The sequence below is a fragment of the Callithrix jacchus genome, chromosome 3 (assembly GCF_049354715.1).
Source record: "Callithrix jacchus isolate 240 chromosome 3, calJac240_pri, whole genome shotgun sequence".
Lineage (NCBI taxonomy): Eukaryota > Metazoa > Chordata > Mammalia > Primates > Cebidae > Callithrix > Callithrix jacchus.
In genome coordinates this window covers 99,427,364-99,443,665 of record NC_133504.1, presented here as the reverse complement: position 1 = coordinate 99,443,665, position 16,302 = coordinate 99,427,364, and the positions used below count along the sequence as shown (strand labels likewise).

Here is a 16,302-nt window from a genome sequence, read left to right as displayed (position 1 = left end):
ATAGGGTAAACATTGTAATAATACATTTCTTTTAAAATAAATCTAATTTCAATGTGATGAAATTTTAACATGTGTTTTATCTGTGTGATGGTTACATAGGTATCTACTATTATTTTCATACTATCTATGTGTTTGATATATGTTATAATTAAAAGATTTTAAGAAAAAAGATGTTAATGGTTCAAAGGATCTAAAACCCCCAAAACTTCCCACTGTACCTACTTCCACAAACCAAATGGTTTTTGAAGGTGCTTAAGTCTAAGCCCAAAGATGGAGTCATATACCAACAAGTAACTATAGATATTGGGAATAAAGGTCAAGATAAATACTGAGAATGCCTTTTCTTTGCCCAAGATGTCTCTTCAGCCTTTCCTTAAATCTATGCTTACTTTTAGAATTTTCCTCACTAGAATTATTTCTTCTATATCTCATTGAAGTATAAAAATACCATTGGTTCAAAGTACTATGATTTCTGTTTTATAATTGAATAAAACCAGACATACCATCTATATTCATATGTATTCATGGATAACACATACATTTCAATTGTCTGAATGAAATCTTGACAACTCCAATCAGGTCTGAAATTGAAACTCTGGATGAGATGAATTAGCTATATTATAATTGATATTTCAGTCAGAGAAAAGCACCTTATCATTTTTTTAAAAATAATTTCTGGAATAAATGACGTTTACATTCTCAGATTCAAATTCTTTTAAAAACAAAATGTTATTTTTTATTTTCAAATTCAGAAAAAGATTATCTATGTATTACTTATGATTATACATTGTGGCAGAGACTCCTAGGAATTTACACCCATTTCTTCTTCTTCTGAGATACACAGACTATATTTTTCAGCCTCCTTGGCAGTTAAGTATGGCCATGTGACTGGCTATAACTCCAAGCCTGGCCTACAAAAACTTCCAACACATAATTCCCCATCCTCTTCTGCCAGCTGGATAGGGATGACAACAAATCCCTAGAGGATGACAGAAACACAAATGGAATAATCCTGTGTCCCTGAATCCCTATATGAAGGAAAGTCACTTAACAAGAAATATCACATGAATAAGGAAAACAAATTCTACTATATTAAGCCACTAAAATTGGGGAGCCTATCTGTTACCACAATTCGTGTTACATTAACCAAAACATGTAATCACTTTCTTTTGGAGAAATAAGCCAGAAAAAAAAGAAATCCACATATAAATCATAAACAATTTTCCAATTGTCAATATGAAATGCATTAAACTTACAAATTGAGGTTTGTAATATGCTGGACCAAGTGTATTGTCACTAGCAGGTGGAAGACGTTTTATAATACTGCCATCATCATTAATATGATAACCATATGACTTTCCACAAGAAGGAATTGAAGGAGCATCAACATTTCTGGTAAGTGTAGGTGCGCTTGAAATTTTCTACAAGGAAACATTTTATATTATTTATTTAAAGGCCAGAAGAAGGGGAATGAAGAACCAAATATTAAACTTCACTAAAAGGCAACTATTAAATGTTGATTTAATGAGTTTCATAATATAAAACAAAAATGTTTGTTTTGTTACTAGATTTTTGAGAGAGGGTCTCACTCTGTCACCCAGGCTGGAGTACAGTGGTACAATCTCCGCTCACTGCAACCTCTGTCTCCAGGGTTCAAGCAATTCTGCCCCCGACCTCAGCCTCTCAAGTAGCTGGGACTACAAGGCATTTGCCACCATGCCTGGCTAATTTTTGTATTTTCAGTAGAGACAGGGTTTCACCATGTTGGCCAGGCTGGTCTCGAACTGTTGGTCTCAAATGATCTGCCAGCCTCAGCCTCCCAAATTGCTGGGATTATAGACATGAGCCACTGTGCCCAGCCAAAAATGTTTGTTTTGTAAAAGTAATTTAAAGAAGTAAATTGAAGTCTGTCTTGTTTCATCCTATAAACCAAAAGAATACACTACTATTAAATTAAGAATAGAATAGAATAGAATAGAATAGAATAGAATAGAATAGAATAGAATAGAATAGAATAGATAACTATTAAAGTCATCAAAAGAAGCAAGGATTCTCTCTCATTTGGATCAGTTATTTATCTTGCTTAGCAAAGCCATCATTACTGATTCTAAAAACAGGCAATCCTATTCACATCAACAATTATGCTATTATACTATCTGCTATGCAAAAACAAACTTTAGATTTTTCAGTAACACTTTCTGGCTTCATTTCTTTCCAGTTCCTGACTTTTGTTTCCATGTTTCCTGAGTCTTGTATAAATATCCTAAGTATGCAAGCTATATAGCAGGAAAGTGTCTATGATGTAATGCTAAATGGAAATAGCAAAATATAAAAGTGAATTATGAATATAGCTAATTTATGTGAAATTATATATAAATGTATAAAGTCACCTACATGTATAATTTAATACCAGAAAAAGCTATGTAAAAATTCACCAACATGGTGAAACCCCATCTATAAATTAATGTTAGAATCAGAAGTTTTAGGGTGATTATCCTTTTATCAAAATTTGCTTTAATGTAAAATATTTTAAAAACCTCAATAAAAACAGGAAGGTGTAACATATATTACAAATATTAATATAAAATATATCAAATAAAAGTATTGGCATTTAAAGGATTTAGTTATTGGGCAACTGAAATTATTAAGAATATAATGACTCCTGTAGTTTCTGTATGAATAAATTAATGCTACAGTTGCATGTTCACATGCCCATATACAATTATGTTAGAAACATACTATCACTGGCAGAATTTTCCTTTTTTTTTTTTTTTCTGGAGTGCAGTGGCATGATCTCGGCTCACTGCAACCTCTGCCTCAGAGGTTCAAGCAATTCTCCTACCTCAGTCTCTAGACTAGCTGTGATTACAGGCACACACCACCACACCTGGCTAATTTTTTTTGGTATTTTTTGTAGAGATGGGGTTTCACCATGTTGGCCAAGCTAGCCTCAAACTCCTGAACTCAGGTGATCCCTGAGGCCTCCCAAAGTGCTGAGATTACAGGTATGAGCCACTGTGGCCATTTTTCTTTTTTATTAAAATTTTTTTGGGGGCAGGAGGCAGAGTCTCACTATGTTCCCCAGGCTGGAGTACAGTAGCATGATCTTGGCTCACTGCAACCTCTGCCTCCCATGTTCAAGTGATTCTCATGCCCCAGCCTCCCAAGTAGCTGCAATTACAGGAGTATGCCACCCGGCCTGGCTAATCTTTGTATTTTTTTAAGTAGAGACAGGGTTTCATCATGTTGGCCAGGCTGGTCTCAAACTCCTGGCCTCAAGTGATGTGCCTGCCCTGGCCTCCCAAAGTGCTGAGATTACAGGTGTAAGCCACCACACCCAGCCAGAATTTTATTTTTTATCAATTAAAGACAATCATTAAGTAGTTTCAGCAATACCTATGAGATTAATTACCAAATTAAGAAATCATTTAATGGCTTTCCCTCCTTTCAGTACATTCAAAAATATTTGTGTGATGTCAAGACTTTCCAAAATATAACCCCTACCTCCAGTCTCTACTATAACTCTCCCTTAGCTTCTGTACTCTGAACATTCCAAAGAACTTTGTTCTTTTCTGGAATATACCATGCTAGCAAACACTTTAGTGTCTTTATTCATGTGGTTTTTACTGCACATGAATAAAGTTGGGGGAAAAATATTTTTCCCATTCTTTGCAACTACTCGGTGAATCCTTCAAGATCAGATTCAATTTGTTTCTCCTATTCCCTACAAAGACTCTCTACCTTGAGCTACTAGTGAACACTGGATTATAGCTCTAAGATAGCATTTCAATAATAGTATTGTACCTATTGAAATAGCATTTCAATAATAGTATCTTCCAGTGCTCAAGTGATTATCTCACTTAGCCCCCAAGTAGCTGGGACTACAGACACATGCCACCATACCTGGCTAATTTTTTGTGGGTTTTTTTTGTAGAGAATGGGTTTGTCATGTTGCCCAGGCTGGTCTCGAACTTCTGAGCTCAAGTGAACTGCCTGCCTCAGCATCACAAAGTGCTAGGACTACAGGCCTGAACCACCACGACTGGCTCCTCCTTGCCTTTTCCATTCAATCTTCTTCCCTCTAGAACAGCAACCACTGTTCTGATTATTTATCCCCATATTAATCATATTAATTTTAGTTTTTTAAAGTGCAAATTTCATCACCACCATAAAAAAGAAAAAAAATAGTATTGTACCAAATTTCATTCATTATTTCCCCATTAAAATTATAAATCTCAGGAAGCAATAATTTTTTCTATGTATTACCAACATCTAGCATTATGTATGGCCACTTAGTCACCTCAAAGTAAGTGAACATTTGCTTTGTCCACACACAAAAAATATCTGATATTTAACTATGCTTACAAAATTTAGCCTCATTGTCATTGCACTGATATTATTCAACTAAGCACTTGGCCTTAAAATATGTCCTCCTAAACAAAAAACTGATTAAAATGTAATATGAACTACATGAAGAAGTTATGGCAAGAGAAGGGAACCACTCTAAACAGTGACCAAATCTGCTTAATCATATTATTTATTTCAAAGAGGTAGCCTTTGATGTAAAAATTATTATCTATCACCCAATACCTTGCCAAACATACCACATACTAATCTTCTGTACAAATTCTTCACTCCAGTTAAAATAACCTTCTTACTACCTTCCATGAAAATCTCACTTCTGCCAGACACAGTGGCTCACACCTGTAATCCCAGCACTTTGGGAGGTCAGGCATTCGAGAACAGCCTGAACAACATGGTGAAACCCCATCTCTACTAAAACCACAAAAATTAGCTAGGCATGGTGGCAGGTACCTGTAATCCCAGCTACTTGGGAGGCTCAGGCAGGAGAATCACTTAAACCCAGGAGGCGGAGGTTGCAGTGAGCCGAGATCGTGCCACTGCATTCCAGCCTGAGGGATAAGAGTGAGACTTCATCTCCAAAAAAAAAAAACCCACTTCTATATCTTCACTTATATAACACTCTAGTTTAGAATGCATATTCCAACTCTACTCTTCAATGCCCATGTAAAGACCCAACTCTTCTATAAGTCTTCCATAAATTATGCCTTCACATAATACAGTAGTCCTCCTTTAAATTCCTATGGCATTTCGCTACATGATCATTCATTTAGCAACTGTCACATTTTGTCTTGAATTAACAGCTATCTATTTGTCTATCTCCCATCTAAATTTTAAGATTTTTTACTTCAGGGATCATATGTTTAACTTGCATTATTTATATTTCTTTTCCTTCCTTGCCAGCAGGAAGTCATATATTATTAACAGTACTTAACACAGACTTTCCTCTATATATAGGTAAATCACTAAGGCAGTGTGTAAAATCTCCCTTACTTTTTATTCACCAGAGATAATAAAATTGATTATAGATTTACCAGGAGCAAAAAAATGAAGTTAGATATGAATACAGTTAAAAACTAAAGTTTATGTACTTATAACAAAAACATAAATACTAACAAATCTAATTTTTATAGGAAGCCTTTTTAAATGTACCTAACATCACATAAAATATTAAACCTTTACTATTTTAACTAAAAAAATGTCATTACAAATATAATTTAAAATAGCAACGTACTGACTGAAGATGCTCTTTGGCCTCTAATACTTTTCTGTTCATGATATCTTGTGTTCTAGGATAAGACTGATCATAGCTTGCTGGTCCTGGATTATCTGAAATAAACTTCTTAAAACGTTTCTCCCGGTTTTGTAGACTATGGCCTCCCTTTATATTACACTGAAATGGAGAGAAAAAAAACTTCTGACATATAAAAGAAGCACTTTACAATTAATTTCTACTTTGTAGGTATTAATCATTATCAGAAAATAGTTTTAAAATGCAAGCTGAGAAAGCTCACTCTTGACTGAAGACACAGTTCCAGTAAAAAGGGATTGTAAGAGAAGATAACAATTATAATTGTCAGTTTTAACTTGAAACTCAAAACTAAAATGTGCTGTACTTGGAGCACTTTGAGAGAGTGCAAGAAAACTCCACTTTAAAACAGAAATCAGAGGTGGAAATTCCCAAAGCTGTAGAGCAAGAATAAAGGCCCTTGGAAAAATTTGTACCCCTGAAATCTAGTAAAAAGAAAAAAAAATGTTGGCATCCATGTTGAAAAAAAAAAAAAAAATATATATATATATATATATGTATATATATATATATATATAGAGAGAGAGAGAGAGAGAGAGAGAGAGAGAGAGAGAGAGAAGAGGGAGAGAGCAAACCTTTCAAAAGGTTATTTAGTGTTCATTCTTTTCACGAATAACATTTTGGTCATTTCAAGAAAAGTTTATAAAGACTTATCAACAACAGCTTGGTTTTATGTTCAAATTAATTTTAAACACTGTTTATTGCAGAGCAAACATTTGGGTGGATTCTTCCAGGGCTCTCCATGCTACATCTCTGGATTCTCAAGAATCTGAAAAGTATCAATTGACTAATATCCAATTAATTTGGGTAAAATTGCATCATAAAGATTTCTGTAAACAATTATAGTGCAATCATTTCAAAAAGATGAGTTATGATAATAGCATTTGATTGATTATCTAAGATTTTAAGTCACTGATTTACAAATAGCCTTTTTCGGATGTCCAGTTATTTATAGTCACTATTCACAGAGCCTCTCTCTCCTGGGGACCTTATTAAATTTCATTCAGCTTTTAAAAAATATACAAAGGAGGTCTCCTTTTAAAAACTGAGTCAACTTTTATTTTTAAATAGGCAATTTACTGCTTGAGTACTATTTTAAAAAGATCAGAATTTCTATGTTTAAAGAGTAGACATATAAAAATAACTTTAATAATTTATTTTACAAAAAAATTTAAAAGTTGAACAAAAAGCAAAATCCTGTGGAAAAATCTTTTCAAATTTTGATAATTTAAAATCCATTACCATAGGCTCCACGAGTATACAACTAAAACCACAATCTGAATCTATATCAATCCTTCAACAAAGACTTTATCTGGGCCTCCAACAGGGGAGTTAAAGGTCTGCTGGAATCAGCTAGGAGCCAGTACATAAAAATGCAAAATTTATGTGAAAATGGAAAAAGATGATACTCATGGCTATGAAGATATCGAGTTATATTCACTATTTCTAAACATGAATGAACCATTGAAGACATTCCAGTCACAGACTCTTGAGACTGTGCAGAAAAGGAGACATATGAGACAAGGGCAATGGCGATAGCTTTAAAGTATGGCACAAAAACAAATTCTTTCACTCTACTGTCATTCCTCTTCTACATATTTTGACTATCTGTATAACTTCCATGGGCCATAAATCATTAAAGAGTTCTATTCTCTCATTCTCAAGGACCATACAGCATGTAACAATATTTTGTGTCTTATAGAATACATAGAATATTGAAAAACATCTAACCAAATCATGCAACCAACATCAAATATATTTATTTTATATTATTCAAATTATAAAAATATAAATTGAAAGTAAAAGACAATATGAGAAGAAAATAAAATACAACATATGACATTTGGTCTATTCAGGGAAGAAAATATTATTTTATTAAGTCAATTATAGTAACTTTATAAAGTTACCTGGGCTTCTGAAACATTATAGTGTCCTGGACCTGGAACAGCTTTCTCAATGCTAGAGGCAATGGTAAAAGCACTTTCTCTGGCAGTCAAAGAAAGAAACGGTGCATAACTACCTATAAAAATAAAATCATATGACCAGCAAATAAGACAAGAGTCAAAGGATTTCAGAGAAAAAAAACACTCAAAATATAAATAATCATGAGTATCCTCAATTGTTAAGACTTTACTTTCAGAACTAATGGCTAGTCAGAGAAGTTATTAAATTATAAAATATCTTATATAAGATCAGAAATTTATTAATATATTAAATACAAGAACTTAAAGAACTGGACTTACTGAACAACAACAAAATACCTAAAGAAAATAACAGTCCAGGCACTGTGGCTCACGCCTGTAATCCCAGCATTTTGGGAGGCCAAGGCAGGTGGATCACCTGAGGTCAGGAGTTCAAGACCAGCCTGACCAACATGGAGAAAACCTGTCTTTACTAAAATTACAAAATTAGCAGGGTATGGTGGTACATGCCTGTAATCCCAGCTACGTGGGAGTCTGAGGCAGGAGAATCACTTGAACCTGGAAGGTGGAGGTTGCTGTGAGCTGAGATCGCGCCATTGCACTCTAGCCTGGGCAACAAGAGTGAAACTCCATCTCAGAAAAAAGAAAAGGAAAAACAAACTAAAACCCTCTTGTCTTCTAATCATTTTGGGTGGGGATGAAAATGTCAGTTATATTTAGCTGATAAAAATGTTTTCATCCTCAGACCATTGTTTTATATTTTGAAATAGCATATATTACTTGTAGAATACAGCATATATAAACTTGTAAAGACAGCCTAGATTAAAAAGATCAGAATTTCTATGTTCAAAGAGTAGACATATAAAAATAACTTTAATAATTTACAAAAAAATTAAAATGCTGAACAAAAAGCAAAATCCTGTGAAAAAAGGACTTTTCAAATTTTGATTAATTTAAAATCCATTACCATAGGCTCCATGATCATACAAATCAAACAGTTATCTGAATCTATATCAATCACTTCAACAAAGACTTTATCTGGGCCTCCAACAGGGGAGGAAAGAATTTAAAGTGGGTTTACAGCAGATAATTGGTCATGTCTCCTTGCCTAGGCACATAGTTGGTATCAGTATTTCTTGACTGACTGACCCTAAACAAAGATTTACAAATCTAAGACACAAGTTTCTTTGAGATTATACAAACTTGAATACTCTACTGAAAAAAACTGATTATAAAAAATTCAAGATCTATAGGGAAAAACTACTAGTGTTTAAGCAATGTGGATATTACAGAAGAGATAAGAGAGAATAGAGCAGCAGCTATATTCAAATAGAAAATAAAAGAATGCAAGTGAAGACTCAAAACTTTTACACTAAATCTTGTATACTAAAGGAAAACATGTGCTATTACTGCAGGAATGTATTGTGATAATTAATATAATACAAATCTTACTAATCTGGACTAATTAATAAAAAGATACTCCTTAAAATAAAATAATATGTTTCTTTTGAGGCCCACATGTTAAAATGTAACCAATGTCAAGAATTATTTATTTGTGTTAAGTATGGCAACATAAAAGACATGAACAAAATATAGATCTTACCTCTAAAAAGGTAATATCTTGAAGCATTAAGAAAAGTATTGAAATAATTTTAAGAAAACTATTGAAATAATTTTAAACAAGGAAAAGCATCTCTAATGCCATAATGGAAGATAAATGCTCAAAAATTCAAAAAGAAGAGAAGTTCTCATTCACATTGAGGTGATCAGGAAAAACTTCGTGGATGATGTTAAAGCTCTAGGTGTTAATTTAGTGACTGATGGTTTAGCTGGCTATCCCAAAGCAGAGAAGAAGGGAAGAGGAAAGGGAAGGGTAAAAGGAAGAGAAAGGTTAGAAAGAAGGCAGACTGACCTTCAAATAAGTTACAAAGACCACAGACCAGAAATCGTTAAAAATAAGCCAAGGTTCATTTTGAAAAGGCAACAGTTGTCAGGTAGACTGAGAAACCCAGGACACCAGTGAAACATTCTACTTACTCAGGGTAAATAGCCAGAGAACAAGAACCAGATTTCATTCCAAACACACATATAAAAACACACACATATGCACTCAAAATACATATAAAATAAGTCATACAAATTACCAGAGAGTATATTTTCAAGACATAAAAGAGGAGAAAAGTCAATGAAAAGAAACAGATCAAGAAATGAAAAGGTGGAATCTGCAGACAAGAACACTATCTATTGTAAATATCCTTTATATATTCAACAAGGTAGAGAAAGGTGAACATGATGAGAAGATATAAAAAAATTCAAATCAAATTTACAACATGAAAATACACTGGATGGAATTAATAGCAAATTTTTGTGGATTAATAAAATGCATTTTTTCTCAATTCTTAATCCCTTTAAAAAATACAGATGCTCATTGACTTGTGATAGAATTGCTTACCAATAAAAATCGTCATAATTAGAAAATATTGTAAATTATCTGGGCGCAGTGGCTCATGTCTATAATCCCAGCACTTTGGGAGTTCGGGGTGGGTGGGGGGTCAGAAGTCCAAGACCAGCCTGACCAACATGGTGAAACCCTGTCTCTATCAAAAATACAAAAATTAGCCAGGTGTGGGTGGTGGTGCATGCCTGTAATCCCAGCTACTTGAGAATCTGAGGCAGGAGAATTGCTTGAACCTGGGAGGCAGAGGTTGCAGTGAGCCACGATCATGCCATTACACTCCAGCCTGGTCAACAAGAGCAAAAGTCTGTCTCAAAAAAAATAAAAAATATAAACAAATAAAATAAAATATTATAAATTGAAACTGTATGCAATATACCTAACCCATAATACCATAGATTAGTCCACCTTAACATGCTCAGAACACATACATTAGCCTAAAGTTAGACAAAATTACCTAACATAAAAACTATGTTATAATAAAATGTTGAATATCTCATGTAATTTATTGAATACTGCACTGAAAATGAAAAATAGAATGGTTATATGGTCCTGGGAATTTGGTGTCTACTGAATGCATATTGCTTTCATACCATTGTGCAAAATATTTTTTTAAAAGTAGGTTGAATCATCCTAAGTCAAGGACTGTCTGCTTAGTCCTGTCCTTTCAGGTTGGAGGTCCTGGGTAGAAGAGATTCTCCCTGATAAAATGGCCTATAGCCAAGGAAACAGAATTTCAATTAAGGTAAAAAGAATTTCCTGAGGAAAATGTAGAGAGATAATGCCCTGAAAAACTGGCCTGGCCAAGCAGGCTACCTGGAGGGGACAATGGGAGAGCAGTAGTTAGGGGAGAAGGTTGGGAATAGAGTATTTGTATCTAAGGCTCTAAGGTCTTTTCCTCTTGTGAAATTCAAAGTAACAAGTAAACTGTATAAATCCCCTATATCTGTTCTTCTTAAATCATACTTGACAAAATGCACCTGACCCTTAGCTGAAATAATTGTATGCCTCTGTATAGTCCAATTACTAGTCCTAAATGTAGGTGAGGTCGTATGTACCTAGGAAAGAGATGGCAACTACTTTTCAATTACCTTCCAGAGAATTCAGCAGAGAAATCACTAAAGAGACACCTGTTACTTCTATTGATTATCAGCATATTATCTCTTAGAATTGCTAAAATAAGATTTATAGGATGCAGCTGCTCAAATTTCCCAAGCATGGAATTTCCTACTTTAGCTCATAGATCAACAAGACACCATCCGATAAAACAGTAAAAGAAGGGTTTACCGCGCGCTACTTACTGCTCTCTGAGCAAAGTTACAAGCTACAAGTTTTAAATTATGCTATATGTGGCTCAGTATATTTTAATTTTATTTCAAGATTACTGTTTGTTTTTTAACTTATGTGTTATGATATTCAGCCAAAAACTAAGAATAATGGAGTAAAGATCATGGTTATTACCCTCAAGCAGTTCACATTTTAGTGGGGCTGCCAGACAAGTTAACTTTAACTACAATATAGAATCACTATAAAAGTCATTAAGGAGTCAGAGAAGAAAAATCTGAGAAAGCGTAGAGTCAGTGAATAACTTAACTTTAGCTGAATCTCAAAAAATAAATACAAATTAGCCAAGTTAAAAAAGAAAACAGTGTACTGGCAAATGTATCAGCAGATACAGAGGCACAGAGGTGAGTGAGCACGAACTTAGGAAAACCGTAAAGTTGAAATTGCTGAAATGTAGGTCAAGTGGAGGTGGAGGTGTGTGTGGGTGATGAGGCAAGGCCCATAACATGAAGAACATGACGAACCATGTTAAGGAGTTTAGATTTTAACCTTGATGTTACGAGGGGTTTTTTTTCCCACAAGTAATAAATCGTAGAAGGACGACTCTAGCCACAAGATAGAAGATGGATTGAAAACGGAAATAAGTAGAAACAGGTAATATTTTATATGTTTAATTCAAAATAGAAATAATAAGAGCTTGAACTAAGTTAAGGACCGCTAAATGGAAAAGAGGAACCAACCAAAGAGGCACTGAGAAGATAGAATCATTAGCGGTTAATGATCAACAGGAGTAGTCAGGGAGAAAAGAAAGAATCTAGAAAAAAAAAATAGAAAAAGAAAAAAAGGAATCTAGAATAATTCCAAAATTTAAAGTCTATCATAGACTAATAAGGAATTTTTAAAAAGGGACAAGAACTACTAAAAAAAATTATGAGCTCAGACCCTAAAAACTTCAGATACCAGAGACTGCCTAGGTAGAGATGTTCAAAAAAGTAATGGGTTATGACTCAAGGACAACAAAAACAAACAATTAAAAAGAAAAGAAAAATAAACAAACAAACAGAAGTGACTGGCAGGGTTGAAAGCCAAAAGATTAGGAGAAAGCTCATCTTAGAAATATAAATCACCCATATCTCTAAAGATTTTCTTCCAGGAGTCATCAGAATCAGAATAGAGATAGTGGTCTATGGACACTAATGAGAAAGTACATATGAGAAAAGCAACAAGCAAAGGATGGAAAGTACAGTATATAAACATTTAAAGATGTTTAGAATGAGGACTCAGCTCTGATTTGTTTTACCTTGCCCAAATTCTTATCTAAGAGATCTAGGGAGTCATGTCCTACAAACCAATAAATTCTCATCAGAAGAGTTTTATTTAACCCTATATATCATGGTTTACTTTCCAACTGGACTCTGGCATAACATTATGAGACAAGGAAGAAAATCAAAATGTTTTACCCAAAAATATATTTCCTTGCCATACCTTGAAATTGCCCTGCAAAGTCTCTTGTGGGAAAAATCCACATTCTATAGAGAATACCCTTTCCCCTTTGTTTTCGTTTCTTTCCAGATTTAGGATATAATCAAGTAAGAGCCACATACCCTTTTAGGTCTGATAAGAAGCATTTTACAACCTGCTCTCTCTCTGAGAGTTTCCTCTGCACAATAAAACTTGGTCTCCACAATCCTTTATCCTAACCTAAACATTTCCTTTGATGCCTGGTCGTCACATAAACTCAAATCAATTGTCAACCAGAAAATGTTTAAATTTACCGATAGCCTGGAAGCCCCCACTTTGAGCTGTCCCGCCTTTCTGAAAGAAACCAATGTATTTCTTAAGTGTATTTGATTAATGTCTCATGACTCCCTGAAATACATAAAACCAAGCTGTACCCCAACCACCTTGGGCACATGTTCTCAGGACCTCCTGAGGGCTGTGTCACAGGCCATGGTCACTCATATTTGGCTCAGAATAAATCTCTTAAAATATTATACAGAGTTTGACTCTTTTCGTCAACCAGAAGCATAAAAACATTGAAAGAAGACCATGAAGGACTGCTTGGAGAGGGGGAGAAAATGATGCTCTGATCAAGCATTTAACAAATGTTTATTAGGTCCCAACCACATACCAGACACTCCTCCAAGACAGTAGTTGGAAAAAGAACCAGGAGAAAATGTGTTACATTTTGTAAAGAAGTGTTTCCAAGAAGAAAATGGTCGGTTGTGTCAAAATTAAGAATTGCAAAGTGTCATAGGTGGTCATTGTTAGCTACCTATGACTATTATTGGGTGAATTAGTGCTTACAGTAGCTCAACTTTATTAAAATAAAGACATAGAATAAGCTGCAAGAAAAGTGATATCAGATGCTGTGAAGCAGTATATATAATTCAAAAGTATAATTCAAATTTGTCAGAAGACAAATTTGTACTCCACCCCAAGAAACCTAAACCAACCCTTATCTGATGAGTTACATAACAGAATAACAGGATCCTGGCATTTGCTTCAAAATACATAGTGTAGGTATGGGGAAAATTCAGGTTAAGAAAAAACATCATTTGGATGGTATTAAAAGCTCCAGAAATCAGAATAGAAAAGTAGAAAGCAAATTTGACGTATTTAAAGTTTTGACTAAGTCACTAACTGCAAACCAAACGAGGAGAGCAAATTATTATTCTTATTTTTGAAATGGAGTCTTGCTCTGTTGCCCAGGCTGGAGTGCAGTGGCAGGATCTCCACTCACTGCAACTCCACCTCCCAGGTTCAAGCAATTCTCCTGCCTCAGCCTCCTGAGTAGCTGGGATTACAGGCACACACCACAATAACGGGCTAATTTTTTTCTATTTTTAGTAAAGACGGGGTTTCACCATGTTGGATGACCAGGCTGACCTTGAAATCACGACCTCAAATGATCTGCCGCCTCGGCCTCCCAAAGGGACTCGCCTGCCTCAACCAGCTGTAAATAAATAATTATTTACATCACCGTGCCCGCCTGTAAATCATTATTTAAATTATCCTTCCCACTCCACTGGTCAAAAATATAGCTTTCCTTTACAGAATGTGGAGAAAAGGGGCTCCCCTGAAGTGTGTTAAAAGAGAAGATGAGGATGGTCAGAAACATCTATCTGGAAAAAACAAACAAAAAAAAAACAGAACTATCTTCAAATAATACTGCAAAATATAAATAAAAGTTACATCTTAGTAAATAAATGTCTCCAGTTAATGGGAGGAAAGGTGTGAGGCAGACAGGATTATAAAGCAGAGACAGCAGGAGGTAAGTCAACAGAGCCAGAAAATCAAAATCCTAGACCTAAACTGTACAATCAAAAGTAGGATGTGGACAACTATTGTATAATCAAAAGTCCTAGCCATATGCTCACCAGCCTCGTGAAATGAGACAAGTGATACCATTAGTCTCACCTGTAAAATAAAACGATAGTGTTTTCCCTGACTACTTCATGTTTTGTTACACTTGCAAAATGGTGCTATTCCTCTCTATATTCTCGTTTCTTTTTGTTCCAAATACTGACTGACTGCTGTATGAATGGCCACAAACGCCTATTCCGCTCTATGTTTAACTCACAAGCACACAGAAGCGGAGCGGGCTGAAGATGGGATGCCTGTCACAGGAGGTGGGCCTGTCCCTAAAACTTACCTGTCGCCTGCTGCTTCAGGAAAGGTACCTGGTAGGATCCAGGACCCACATGGGCCTCAGTGCTGCCACCTTCAGCCAATTTGAGCAGACGGGGAGCCCGGTCATACATGGTCCTTGGGGTAGTGGGAGCGCTGGGGAAGGGAGGTGCGGAAAACGATAAAAACAAGGCGGCTAGAGGGGGTGTGGAGAAAAAGGAAGCGAACAACACACTGAGGAGGCCGGGACACAGCTTCCGTAAATAGAGAAAATAGCGTTGGGGTTGTCTCCCAGCCCGCTTATTGGTAGCAGATTTCCTCAAATGGATTTCTATCCCTGTGGTAAAGTAGAGGGGTAAGCGACTAGAGATTAGACATCTCACAAAATCATCAGTTTGCCAGGTGCACTACACGAAAATTGAGGATTACTGATGAAGACTCCCGCCCGGTGCTTCCGGCCCTCACTCCGCCCACTTCTCTCTGCCCGGAAGCCTGGGGTGGAGGCGGACCCCGTCTCTGGGGAGCGCCGTCGAGGTGCCTTCCCGAGCCGAGTCCACGGAGCATGCGCACCGAGCCGCGAGCCTTTCCCAGCTGGCTCCACCCGGAGACGGGCGCGCCTTAAACGAGGCGGGACCAAACCTCATAGTCCTCTTGACCCTGGTAACTACTTAGGTCCCGAACCTTTTTAACAACAGAAGAACCCTAGAAAACGTGTTAGGAAGGTGAGGATTAACTTGACCTTGATTTGCTTCCCGACTCAACAAAACCTAGGAAAGAAAAAAGCAGTAGCTTGAAGCAGAGAGCTCCGCGGCTCCCGCAGCTCCACTCGCACTCGCAGAGGAAAAGCACCTCTGGTCTTATCCCGTAGGTAGTCCAAACTGCTAAGACAAACCCACGGGTCAGGGCGGTGACAACAAATGGGGAACCCAGAAAAAAAAAATCACAAGATAAGGGTAAAAAGTGAAAAAAAAATAAATGGGGAACCCAGGGAAGGAGGCGAAAAGCTCACAACTGAAGTCGTGCACATGACTGAAAGCAGCCGCTTTTGTGGGATGCCAGACAACCACAATATTGATTCATCTCTCTGTTTATAAAGCAAAGCGAAGGCACTGAAAAATCCCATTCCACCCCCAGTAAACCAGTGGGTCTCAACCTTGGGCAAAAGAAACCTAGCTTGTACTTGGGCCTGAAGGAATCTACGTCAGAATCCACCTCTGCTTCTCTCCGGGTGTTTTTTCCAGCAAGAATTCTATCCAGATTCTAAATATCCTCAAAGGCTTAGACAAATCCTACCTTGACCATATCTTGCCTCCAAATGATCTACAGTACTTTAATTTTTC

At 36.0% G+C, this 16,302-nt stretch overlaps 1 protein-coding gene across 3 annotated transcripts in view; it reads right to left on the bottom strand.

The window, feature by feature from the left end:
- The window catches only part of STPG2 (sperm tail PG-rich repeat containing 2), a 667,306-nt gene extending 652,120 nt beyond the window's left edge, over positions 1 to 15,186 (bottom strand). For 2 of the 3 annotated variants that reach the window (XM_054253130.2, XM_035293288.3), the window contains exons 1-4: positions 14,988 to 15,186; positions 7,579 to 7,691; positions 5,597 to 5,755; positions 1,257 to 1,421 (exon numbers count right to left, since the gene is read on the bottom strand). In XM_054253130.2, the coding sequence (XP_054109105.1) occupies positions 1,257 to 1,421; positions 5,597 to 5,755; positions 7,579 to 7,691; positions 14,988 to 15,096 (546 nt within the window). In that variant the 5' untranslated portion in view covers positions 15,097 to 15,186. Of the gene's footprint in view, positions 1 to 1,256; positions 1,422 to 5,596; positions 5,756 to 7,578; positions 7,692 to 14,987 lie in introns of those variants that run through there. The other variant, XM_054253131.2, reaches the window with a different exon arrangement.
- Positions 15,187 to 16,302: the final 1,116 nt, after the last annotated feature.